Source organism: Thamnophis elegans, chromosome 12 (assembly GCF_009769535.1).
Source record: "Thamnophis elegans isolate rThaEle1 chromosome 12, rThaEle1.pri, whole genome shotgun sequence".
In the NCBI taxonomy this organism is placed as follows: domain Eukaryota; kingdom Metazoa; phylum Chordata; class Lepidosauria; order Squamata; family Colubridae; genus Thamnophis; species Thamnophis elegans.
In genome coordinates, this window is record NC_045552.1 from 39,558,988 (window position 1) to 39,572,315 (window position 13,328).

The following is a 13,328-nucleotide window of genomic DNA, read 5'->3' on the forward strand; positions in this document are numbered from 1 at the left end:
CTTAGTGAACAGTTTGATAGTGGTGAGGGAATTATTTGTTTAGCGGAGTGATGGCATTCGGGGGAAAATGTTCTTGTGTCTAGTTGTCTTGATGTGCAGTGCTCTATAGTGTTGTTTTGAGTATAGGAGAAATCCAATTGAATGGGTAGAAGTTTGCTCTTCTATATTAAATCTGTTCGTTTGGATTATGAACTAAGGATGATTTGAATTCAAATATAATTCCGCTTGGATAACATCCAAGCATCCATTCAAATTCTTTCACTAACATTACTGTACTTGCACAATAGATCAAAATAATAATAAAAAAATATTACAATGGAGAAAAAAACCATGCAGCTTATACACTCATTTTCAACCACAATTAATTAATTAATGACAGCTAAGAATGGAGGAATGTAGAAGGAATAGCAGAACTTGTGGGCAAAGTGAAAAGCAGGATCAGCCTAGAATCCCTAGATAAAGGTAAAGGTAAAGGTTCCCCTCGCACATATGTGCTAGTTGTTCCTGACTCTAGGGGGGTGGTGCTCATTTCCATTTCAAAGCTGAGGAGCCAGCGCTGTCCAAAGACGTCTCCATGGTCATGTGGCCAGCTTGACTCAATGGCGAAAGAACACGGAACGCTGCTACCTTCCCACCAAATGTGGTTCCTGTTTTTGTACTTGCATTTTTACATGCTTTCGAACTGCTAGGTTGGCAGAAGCTGGGACAAGTAACGGGAGCTCACTCCGTTACACGGCAATAGGGATTCGAACCGCCGAACTACTGATCTTTCTGATCGACAAGCTCAGGGTCTTAGCCACTGAGCCACCACATCCCTCTAGAATTCCTATGTGGAATCCCTATGTAGGCACAAGCAAATTCAGTCTTAACTCCCCTTGAGCACTGTTAAGTCTTATCTAACTCTAACCAGGTGCTGACCACTAGCTGAGAAGATTCTTGTGCATAGGCTTTTAGCAATAAATCAGCTTAATTGAAACTTCATGTATGGATCTGGTATTTCACGCCTGGCAAGGAAGAAGTAAATGCAGGTTATTCTCTCTAGAGAAGTGGATTGTGATGCATAAAAAGCTTTATGTAACCACAAGAGTGTTTGTATTTTTTCCCCCCTGCAAAATAAATAAGTAATATTAAACAACACAGCTGCTTCTTTGGCAAAGAGTACCAGAAGACAGAAGTCAAAAGTTAAGAGGCTTAAATTGATTGGCCTTTTAATAACTTGGATCAATGAACAACACTAGTGTGATGCTAATGTTATTTTTTTTTAAAAAAGCAATCCATCTTCCTTCGCCTTAGAATTTCTTCTGATGACTCAACGTGACTTCTGCCGCATGGCCTTTTTTCCAAGCAAAGTGACAAATTCCAGATTCCCTGGGAAAGCTTAAAAGACTATGCTCCCCAAGAAAAAGCATAGAAATTACTGCTTACCCATGTTATCATAAGTTGTTGAGTTATCCCTGAAAAATATGAAGTGTAATAAAACTGTCCATGTAAATGATGATTTAAACATGCCAGACACAGTCTTCAGCAAGTATCAATTATAAAATAATATCAATGGCAATCAGATACAATTATTGGATCATGGATTTTGAAGAGATCAATAGATCACATAGTCCAATGTTTTTCAAACTTGGCAACTTTCAGATGGGCAGACTTTAATTCATGCTGGCTGGAGGATTGTGGGATTTGAAGTTTGCACATCTTAAGAACTTTTGAGTTTGCAAGAAAACCCATTAGACCAGTATTTTTCAAACTGGCAACTTTAATATGTGATCCTTTTCAACTCCACAATGCTAAGATTTGCAACTATATGAAAACCTCCATCATAATAAATTCAAAGAGACACTTGTGCAAGGGGTGGGATATTAATGCTAAATGAGGGTGCAATTAATAAAACCGCAATTATTCCATTTGGAAACACCATATAGGATGCTTTGACTTGTCCCCACAGATGGCAGCATCAAACTGGCTGATCTAAAAAGCTAATCCAGCATTTGGAGGAGAAATCATCCAAATGTTCCAATATTTGAGGGGCTGCCACAAAGAAGAGGGGGGTCCACCTATTTTCCAAAGGACCAAAAGGGAAGACAAGAAACAGTGGATGGAAGCTAATCAAGGAGAGAAGCAACCTAGAACTAAGGAGAAATTTCCTAATAATTAACAATTGAGAGAACAATTAACCAATGGAATAGCTCACCTTCAGAAGTTGTGGCTATTCCATCTCTGGAGGCTTTCAAGAAGAGGCTGGACAGCCACTTGTCTGAAATGGAATAGGTCCCCTCTTTGACAAGGGGTTGGACTAGAAAACCTCCAAGATCCCTTCCAACTCTTATTCTCTTATCACTGGGAATTCCAGAACTAGAGGCTAGAGTGCGAAGTTAATAAAAAGAAAACCGCAGAAGACAAGAACTAGCCATTGCAGTCAGCTGCCAAGAGAACACCATAATGCATTTGCAGAGATTAATGGCAAATAGATATTGTAGTATCTGTGTTTGCTTTCCCTCCACCTTACTATGAATTGTGGTAATGGAGAATGATGAACATGCTAATTTCAGCAGTTATTAGCCTGTGTCAGCCCTTTGAGATAATACAGACCCAAAGCATCAAAGATGAGTCCTTGCATTACGTTCATTGTAAGGTTACAACAGCAGTCTGAAAGCACTTCTCCCTCCTTTACTTGGTACATTCCAGAAAACTAGGGAGGGTTAGAGTTAGATGCTTCCCACATCCCTTTTCCTTTGGTGGGCTGAGATATCTTTTTTTATGACAATTGTCTAAGCTGCATCTCTTCCTTCTGTCTCTCATGGTTATTTTCTACATACCACTATAGCAGTGATGGCTATCCTTTTTGTCCTCACATGCCAAAAGCGTGTCCATGCTAAAGCGTGTGTGTGCCCACACCCATAATACAATGCGCCCCACCTCCTACGCATGCATGTGTGACGATCTCCCCCCTGCTCCCCCCCCCCATGCGACCCCACTCCGTGTGCCATTTTGGAGCTAGCAGGCATCCCTGAAGTCTCCTGGGACCAAAAATGGGCTGTGAGGGGGTGCCGCACCCCCCGGTGCTCCCCCACTCCCACGCATGCGTGCCCAACCCCTCTGCCCCCCCCACATGCACACGTGTCTCCCGCATGTCTGGCAGAGATCCGAAAATCAGTTGGTCAGCGGGGATAGGTGGAGCTGAACTGGGGCAACGACTTATGTGCCCACAGAGAGGGCTCCATGTGCCACCTATGGCGTGCCATAGATTTGCAATCACGGCACTATAGGCTGTGATTCCGAACTCCCTGACTCCAATTTGGAAAAAAAAATGTACACTTATATAAACAGAAACCAACTGATTATCATTTTGCAAAATGCCCCTTTCTTTAATGATCCTGGAACAAAATTCATCAGCCAATATTGCAACATCTGGCTTTTCTCACATCAAGAAAGCACCAGGCTGTTGATTCTCATTCAGTTAAAGTTCAGTTATTGGCCCTACTAGAAGCAGTCCATCAAATACAATTGTCAAGCCTCACCATGAACCACAATGAGTCCAAAGATTTTTTAAAAGATAAATCTTTATTACACAGAGATGCTTACGCAGGATTCCTGGCTACATTTGATGGGCTGTGCTGTTCTCATATAAATTGTTATTACAGTCTGCAGTTCTAGTTTAGACTGAGTTTCTTTTCTCTAAACTGCAGAGCGATGAACAGTTTCCATGGAGAGCAACAACAGCAGGCACAATATGTGAGGCCTGGCATTTAAATTTATGCGCTTCTCTAATGGAGTTCATGAAGCAATTAAGCCCTGCTAGATTTATACCTCGTGGATTTCTGTCAAGAAAAAAAGCAGGCGTAGCCTTCCGTCCCTCCTTCCTTCCATTTCATGCTTTAATCAGATTTAAGAAAGCAAAATGGAATCCAGGAATTGGTGGGAGATGATTCATAGCCTTCTTTTGCAAGGCATCATAGTAACAAAAACAATAACAAAAAATGAGGGAGGCAGTGGCTCAGTGGCTAAGATGCTGACCTTGTCGATCAGAAAGGTCAGCAGTTCACCGGTTTGAATCCCTAGTGCCATATAATGGAGTGAGCTCCCATTTCTTGTCTCAGTTTCTGTCAACCTAGTAGTTCAAAAGCATGTACAAATGCAAGTAGAAAAATAGGAGCCACCTTTGGTGGGAAGGGAACAGCGTTCCATGCACCTTCAGCATTTAGTCATGCCAGCCACATAACCACAGAGATGTCTTCAGACAGCGCTGGCTCTTCGGCTTTGAAACAGAGATGAGCACCGCCCCTTAGAGTCAGGAACAACTACTAGCACATACGTGTGAAAGGAACATTTATCTTAATAACAAAAAATTGCAAGCGATTCAAAGAAGTTGAATGTTGAGACAGCTTATAAAACTCAAATAGAGACATTGGGAAATAATTCACATATTATTATTAAGTCAATCAACCTTAAACCATTAATAATTTTAGTTTAACGTGATCCCAGGACTAAATTAAAAAGAAAAAAAAATGGCAATTTTTTCTGTAATTCCAGTTATCTGTCTTCCTCTTTACAAGATATTAGAGGTTGTTCTCAACTTACAACCATTTGTTTAGTGACCATTCAAAATTACAGTGGCACTAAAAAGAAGGGACTTTAGACCATTTTTCACAGTTACAACTGTTGCATCCCCATGGTTATGTGATCAAAATTCAAACACTTGGCAACTGGCATCCTGCTCATATGATCATCTTTTGCGACCTGCTAACAAGCAAAGTCGATGGGGATGCCAGATTTGCTTAACAACCAAGTGATTCATTTAACAGGTGCAGAGATTCGCTTAACAACTGTGGCAAGAAGGGTCATAAAATGGGGCCAAACCAGGGGTGGGTTCCTGCCAGTTCTAACCTCTTCTATAGAAGAGGTTCCACAAATCTACAGTGCCGTTTAGAACTGGTTCCAGCTCTCCCCCCACGCCCGTCCACACATCATCAAGATGAAGAGCGAGAGGAGGAATTCTGGGAGTTGAAGTCCACAAGTCTTAAAGCTGTCAAGTTTGAACACCCCTGGTTTTTTTTCTCTAAAGAGTTAGGAGTGCAAGTGTCTTGTAACTTGACAGCTTTAAGACTTGCGTGCTTCAAATGCCAGAGTTTCTGAACCAACATTTTGGTTGCTAAGTAAGAGCCTTGTTAAGTGAGTTTCACCACATTTTACAAGTTGGCTATGCCCACCCAGTCACATGGCCAGCAAGCCACTCCTATCCGGTCACATGGCTGGCAAGCCACTCCCACAAAGCTGGCCATACCTACAGAAGAGGTTCTGAAAAAAATTGAAACCCACCACTGGGCCAAACACACTTAGCAGCTGTCTTGCTTAGCAACATAAATTTTGGACTCAAATGTGGTCATTAAGTCAAGAACTATCTGTATTTGAAATTATTCACCTGGTCTTCCACCTCTATATTTTTCCTACTGTTTTTCTGGCTAATCAGCAAATTCAGAGTATTAGTATAATACTGCATAGCAGAGAAACGATATGCAGAATTGCCCTATAATACTTATGAAGCCAGAAAAGTGAAACCATCCAAATCATTATTTCCCAGCTATAGATTTCACAAACTAGACTGTAATTGATGTTTTTTTAATGTTGATCTTCATTCATGAGTTTCTTTTTGTTTCCTGACAGCAAATGGAACATCAAGCAGCCAGCTTTCCACACCGAAATCAAAGCAATCCCCAATCTCTACACCTACTAGTCCAGGAAGCCTCCGTAAGCACAAGGTATTACGTTTCTTATACCTTACTAAACCTCCTTCCAGCAGATAACACAGTGTTGAGAGTTACCGTTTTTTCAGAGTATACAACTCACCTTTTTCCCTCAAAAAAGAGGCTGAAAATCTGGGTGCATCTTATACACTGAATACAGTATTTTTGCCTCCTGAAACCTCGCCCCTTCACCAAAATGGCCATGCAGCGCCTTTAGGAGGCTTTTGGAGAGCTCCTGGGAGCTGGGGAGGGCAGAAATAAGTGAAACATGGGCGTTTTTTGTTCAATTTTGCCCCACCCAGCCCCCAGGAGTACTCTATAAGCCTTCTAAAGGCTTTGCATCAGTGGTGGGTTTCAAAAATTGTTCGAACCTACTCTATGGGTGTGGCCTCCTTTGTGGGAGTGGCTTGCCGCCCATGTGACCAGATGGGAGTGGCTTGCCGCCCATGTGACCCATGTGCCGACGACACTTGTCAGAACCACCTTAAATTACCTCACACACAGCACTGCCATACATAAGAATATGATGTAAACTTGTTTTTTAAAAGGCATCTTTGGTTTGCGTTAAAACAACTTCAGCACACTCAATGTTCTGATTGCACCACAAACGCAGTAGTCATCCTTACCTTTCACAGAGGCACTGAGTTTTATAAATATGAGCATGATAGTGTAGAGTAATCATATCCAAGGACCAGTGGTGGGTTTCAAAAATTTTTGGAACCTCTTCTGTAGGTGTGGCCTGTTTTCCGGGTCCACTGGTGGAACCTCTTCTAACCGGTTCGGTAGATTTGATGAACCGGTTCTACCGAATAGGTGCGAACTGGTAGGAACCCACCTCTGCTTTGCATGCATTTTCCTGACAAAAAACGGGCCAGTTTTTGCAAAGAAATGGACCATTTTTTGCTCGTTTTGTGAGGGGCACCCCCCAGGTACACTCTGCAAGCCCCCTAAAGGCTATTAATGCCTTTTTTGGGGGGGAAATGGACCCATTTTCACAAAAAACAGGCTGTTTTTGGGAGGTTTGAAGAGTGCAAAAAAATTTTTTGAATTTGCCTCTTCAAAACCTTGGTGCATCTTATACTCCAGTGTGTCTTATACTCCGAAAAATACGATACTTGAAGGTTAACAGACTTGAGACCACACTTGGAATACTGCCTCCAATTCTGGTCACCAGGATCCCAAAAAGATGTTGAGACCCTAGAAAGAATGCAGAGAAGAGCAATGAAGATGATAAAAAGGTCTGGAGGGTAAACCGTATGATAAAGGATGGAGGGAACTAGGTATGTCTAGTTTAATGAAAAGAAGGACTAGGGGTGATGTGATAGCAGTTTTCCAATACTTGAGGGGCTGTCACAGAGAAGATTCTCCAAAGCATCTGAAGGCAGAACAAGAAGCAATGGGTAGAAGTGAAATGCTACTGGTTTGCAACAGTTTGCACGAACCGGTAGGGACAATTGTTGTTGGTTCTGTCAACCGGTAGTAATAAAAAGCCCCTGAGGATAATACAGCTCAGCTGTGAGCCGCACGATTGTTGGAAGCTTTTTCTTCACTTTTTAAAGCATTTTTTCCCTGCCTATTTGCCCGAACCGGCAGGAAGAAAAAGGCTTTAAAAAGTGGGAAAAAATAGGTTCCATGACAATCAGCTGTGCTGTGCAAGCATGGGAACTTGTTTTTTCCACTTTTTAAAGCCTTTTTTTTACTACCTATTTGCCCAAACCGGTAGTAAAAAAAATGCTTTAAAAAGTGAAAAAAGGTTCCCACGATCGTATGTCACAGCTAAACCTTTTTTTCACTTCTTAAAGCATTTTTGACTACCGGTTCGGGCGAATAAGTAGTAAAAAATGCTTTAAAAATTAAAAAAAGGTGGCCATGCCCACCCAGTCACATGACACCACCACCACAAAGCCATACCCACCAAGCCACGCCCAGAGAACCAGTGGGAATTTTTTTTACATTTCACCACTGGTAGAAGCTCATCAGAGGGAGATCCAACCTGAAACAAAGGACAAATTTTCTGACAGTGAGAACAATTAACCAATGCAACGATTTGCCTCCAAAGGTTAATAGTGCTCTATCACTAATGTTTTGAAGAAGAAATTGAACAGGCATTTGTCTGGAATGATATAGGGAGAGGTTCTACTGGATAAGTGCGGCATGCCATCAACTACCGTATTTTTCAGAGTATAAGACGCACCTTTTCCCCCCAAAAAAGAGGGTGAAAATCTGGGTGCTTCTTATACAATGAATACAGCATTTTTGGCCTCCTGAAACTCCACCCTGCGCATCCCATTTTTTGCAAAAATGGATGCGCAGAGGGTTTGGGAGGCCTGTAGATTGCTCCTGGGGGCTGGGGAGGGCAAAAATGAGTGAAAAAGAGCCCGTTTTTCACAAAAATAGGGGTGTTTTTGCACTCCCAAGCTCCCAGGAGCACTTTGCAGGCCTTCCAAACTCTATGCACACCCCGTTTTTTTGCAAAAAATGGGCCAACTTTTGCAAAAAAAAATGCTGTTTTTTGCTCGTTTTTGCCCTCCCGAGCTCCCAAAAGCATTCTACAGGCCTCTCAAACCCTCTGCACACCCCATTTTTGCGAAAAATGGGCCCATTTTCCAAACCTCCACACATGCCACATTTTTGCCCTCCCTGGCCTCTAGGAGCATTTTGCTCTGCGCATTTTGCCTCCCAAACTCTCTCAAACTCTCTCAAATGCATGCAGAGGGTTTGGAAAGCCTGCAGAGTGCTCCTGGGGGACGGGCTGGCCCAAACAAAAATGTTTTAAATGTGCCTCTTCAAAATCTTGGTGCGTCTTATACTCCGGTGAGTCTTATAGTCCGAAAAAATACGGTAGTCCGTGCAAATGAGTGAAGCCCCATCCAGGGGACACAGGCAGCATGCAAAACCATAACACCTCCAGCTCATAGGAAAATCTTTCTCAATGGAACCAGTTCCTGATAGCCAAAAGGTCAGGGGCCGCTAATATAGGATCTCCTGCTAGAGGAGGAGGTTGGACTGGAAGACTTCCAAGTTCCCCTTCATCCCTGTTTATTCTATCTTCTATGAAACTGTGTTAAGGTGATCTCTGTGAGAGTAGAAGAAAGCTTCTACTTCAGATAGCACTGCCGATCATTTAGCAATAGCAAGCAATGTAGCAATAGTTAGACTTATATACCACTTCATAGGGCTTTCAGCCCTCTCTAAGCGGTTTACACAGTCAGCATATTGCCCCCAACAACAATCTGGGTCCTCATTTCACCCACCTCGGAAGGATGGAAGGCTGAGTCAACCTTGAGCCTGGTGGGATTTGAACAGCCGAACTGCTGAACTGCAGTCAGCTGAAGTAGCCTGCAGTGCTGCATTTAACCACTGCACCACCTTGGCTCTTAAATTTAGCAACTCGGAAGCCATTTTGTCTTTCCCAACTGTGCCAGTTCTTTGCTTATTTATTTGTTAACATCATTTTTCCCACTTTTTTCCAGGAATCCAAAACAGGGGAAATTGCATTCCTTCTTCCTCTTTTTCACCCCCCAATAAAAAATATAGGGGGTAGAGTGCAGAGGGGGTATGCTGCCGGTTCACACTGGTTCACGCAAACCGGTAGTGGTGGCAGCAAGAGGCTCTGCCCACCCACCCCTGACATCATCACAGACCTTCTGCACATGCGCTCCTGCTACCGAACCGGTAGTAAATGGAATAGGATAGCATTACTGGTAGAGTGAGTTGAGAGAGAGAGTCTGGCTGAAGGTCACTCGAATGAGTTTGCACATAGAACTGTCAGAAATCTTAACTCTCAGGAGCTTTGCCCTGGCAAGGCCTCAAAGAATGGGAAACATTCTTTGTAGGAAACAAGTCCTAAGCTAGCAGCTGAATCAAGGGTGAAATCCAGCCGGTCCTGATAGATTCTGGAGAACCGGTAGCGGAAATGTTGAGTAGTTCGGACATGAACAAAATTTCAGATTCGTTGCATGCCAAATGGAAATACATGCCTCTCAGCATAGAATATCTGAAGTTGGCATTTGGAAAACCTTCATCATTATGTTGTATAAAAGATCAGCTTCAGAAATAGTCTAGTTTTGATACGGTGAAGGGGATTGCATCAGTGCAGCGTCTCTGCATTGATACCTTCAGAAATGTTGAGAAGCACCCTAGAACGAAGGAGAGATTTCCTAATGGTGTGGGTGCCCCATCACTGGAGGTTTTCAAGAAGGGACTGGACAGCCCTTTGTCTAAGATGGTATAGACACTCCTGGTAGTGCAGGGGATTGGACTAGATGACCCCCGAGGTCCCTTCCAACTCTGTTATTCTGTCCCATGCCAGCTTTTCATCCATGCAAAGGAAGTTTCCGTTTCCTTCCTCTTGATGCCATCCGGGCTAATTGTGGGATTTAACGCTTGTCCCTCTCTTCTTACAGGACCTGTACCTGCCTCTATCCTTGGACGACTCTGATTCTCTTGGAGACTCCATGTAAAGGAAACCCAATTCCCCGTCTCTGTAGTACACGCTCTGTTTTAAATGCAGAGCAGTACTTCTGCCCAATGGAGGTCACTGGTGCTCGCAATCAATCCAAGGACACAAAACTTATGGTTATGCTTTCTTTTTGCTTTGCTTTCTTGTTTCCCCTCCTATGAGTTCTCCTCTGTGTTACAAAACTCACACTAGCAACAGAGCAGAGGTAAAGGGATACCAACCACTTGCAGAACTTCGCCCTCCAAGTTAAAACGGTTATTCCTGGTGGGTTTTGGAGCCGGAGGTGAAGTAGAACAATCGTGACCTTACCACTTTCTATTCTCTCTCTTTGTCCTGACTGCAAAGACACCAGGATTGGCTGTCAGTGTAGGGGAAAAAATGATAGTCTTTTCAAAAGATTCCATGTCAAGATATTCCATCAGCAGATTGTGGCAACATTGCCCCTAAACGTCAACTTTCCCCACCAGGATGTTTTTTTAGATATTCCTAGTTACCAGCAACTTTACCAAAGTAGCTTTGATTCTGCTGTGTTAAATTTAATACTTTCCTATTAACTCTACTTGATTTATGCTCACAGCCACCAAGGGCTAAATCCATGATGGTAATAAGGTCAATATATCACAGCATGCCCCACAAGTAAATGAGCAAAAAGCTATTTATGGTAGTTTTGCTGCAGGACCTTTAAGGTCAGGATCTTCTCACTGCAGTGGGTTGGTTTTTTTTTAAAGTAGTGGCAATAAAAAAAATGATTTGGTTGATATGAAGTTACTGGAAGTGCTGTGTGGTATCTCTTGATCTCTGGAAGATTTTTAATGCCTTGCAAATAGCCAACACTGAAAATACTGTGAAGGTTTTGTTTTCAGGTTTCTAACACTTGTCTGTTCCTACAACTACTGCGATTGCTGTTGTTAATATGAAATCAGTACAATTTTATAATGGAAAAATGACTTTAGCTAGGTTGTAGAGAAGCAATTCTTCAGGCTTCTTTCTTTCTTTCTTTCTTTCCTTCTTTCTTTCTTTTTTAAGAAAAGTAAAAACTGGTGACTTGATTTTGCTTAAAAAATAGAAAAAGAAAAGTATAGAAAAATGTTCTGCGCAGTGAAACGTTTTAGAAGTTGCGGCCAAATTTGGCATCTGAAATAGGAAAAAATAAATAAAACCAGGGCTGGCATCATGATTGGGTGCATTGGGGAAGTGGGCTGTTACTCATCCAGTGAGTATTTTGAAGGGGTTTGTAACATTAGGCCCCTCCCCGGAAGAATAAAACAAAAGTCAAGGTGTCTGCTCTCCCCATATCATTGTATTGGAGCCCCAACTTGCCTTTTATGTGTGTTGCAGGCACAAGGCGCCTCAAAGCAGGTTGGGTTTCAATGGAGGGGCACCGTGTTGATGTTTTCTTTTGCCTCCAGCCACACCCCTCCTACCCCTGTGCAACATGCTGGATTTTTATCTTGCCATTTTCGGCATGTTCAAGAATCACAATGAAGGCCAGGAGACTACTTTTGAGTCCTCTTTTCTACGAAAACAGCCCTTTAGAACAGAATGCAAAGCATAAGCAAGCTTTTTCCCTTTTTTCCATAATTGTAAATGCAATGTTTGATACAGGGCTGAACCGTTTTCCCGATGCCTTTTTTAAAATCGGTGCTGGATAGTGTGTGTCGCCTTGTTCCCGATTCATCAAAATAAGTGCTTTGATTTTTTTTATTTTTTATTTCATTCTCTGATCTTTCCATGTGAGGTGCTCTGCTTTTTTGGGGGGGTGGGGGTGGCCAAACCCCCTTTTTGAATTTAGAATGTGTATGATAAGAGTTCGTTCTTTCGTTTCGATTGGAAAAGCTGCATTGGGCCACTTGCATGATAAGGAAAGGCGAGCTGAACAGGCATGATTTTAAATGATTTCAATGTGGCTACTTTGCTCACTTCCTTTACCTAGTGTGGAGTGGGGGAGAAATTCCCATGTCTTAAAATGACGTTTCTCTTAACCCACTGGTTAAGATCATTGCGCCACTAGCATGTTTTGCGTTAGGGTGACAATGTGAGTGAGCTAAGTGCTCGGATGTTATCGTTGCAGAGAAGGTGTCAGAGGATGGAGTGGCCTGTAGTTGACCCCAATCCTGCATCACAAAGACAAGTAAGACTGAACCCATTGCTAGCCAAAGCAGTGTCTAGAATTCCCTGTTCCCCAATGTTGTCGTTTGGCCCGATGCATCCACTAAACCTTGGTTCGGGAGAACCATTTTCCTTGTAGGATCACAGTCGGATCACCATGGGGAAGGCTGACCTAGAGGACAAAGCACAGAAGAAGATCTACAGGAGAATTTCCCATGGTGTGTTTGACCCCCCCCTAGCAGATCTAGTGTATAAATTGGAGCAGGTCTCTTAATTTCTTGGTGCCTCAATTTACCTTATCTGTCAAAATAGGGACAGGAATACTTCTCTACCTCACGGGAAGGGTGGCTGGGTTGGCAGGTGAGTCATTTTGTTAATGCCGTAAAAGACATATTTGGTGGAAAAGTACTTCATAGCTTTGGAAGGGGTGGGATTTGTTGAGTTCAGGGAAGGTTTCCTGGGTGGTCTGAAAGATCTTCTTTCTACAGACAGCCAAGCAGCCCTGAACCACCACAACTAATCAATGCGCACGCTGTGAGCTTTGACTGTGGTCAACACCCGAAACAGGAACTGATCTCTCCCTCCCAGATTTGGCAATGGTGACTCTGTCCCTCCTGAGATTCTGAATCATGGTCACAAAGGTGACCTCCATTGTGAATTGCTTAAACAGGAACATGTGTCAATTTGGAGATACGCTTTTTTTTGCCACAAATTCACTTTGCTCCGGTTTTGATCTTCTGCTCTCTCTTTTCTCCCCCACTTGAAGGGCTGTTCTCACTTTTCCAGTTGGGTGTGATCAGAGGAGCTATAATTCTGGAAACTGAAATTGAGCGATCCTTTTCTGCTAAAGGTGATGATGCTTCTTGACAGCACTGTCTTTTTTTGGTCAAGAGTCTAAAAATCTTGATGCCTTCAACCCAATCTTTCCTGGTTTTAATAGACAAGAAGCAATGATCTCCATCAAAACTGAGGCATGGAGAACAGACCCTCTCCCTCCCTCTTTCTCTCTCTTA

The 13,328-nt window shown here is 42.8% G+C and overlaps 1 protein-coding gene across 1 annotated transcript in view; it reads left to right on the plus strand.

Annotated features, from left to right (window-relative positions):
• DCX (doublecortin) overlaps positions 1 to 11,806 on the plus strand; it is a 215,652-nt gene extending 203,846 nt beyond the window's left edge. The window contains exons 8-9 of the mRNA XM_032228529.1: positions 5,665 to 5,759; positions 10,151 to 11,806. Coding sequence (XP_032084420.1) covers positions 5,665 to 5,759; positions 10,151 to 10,207 — 152 coding nt within the window. The 3' untranslated portion in view covers positions 10,208 to 11,806. The remainder of the gene's footprint in view (positions 1 to 5,664; positions 5,760 to 10,150) is intronic.
• Positions 11,807 to 13,328: the final 1,522 nt, after the last annotated feature.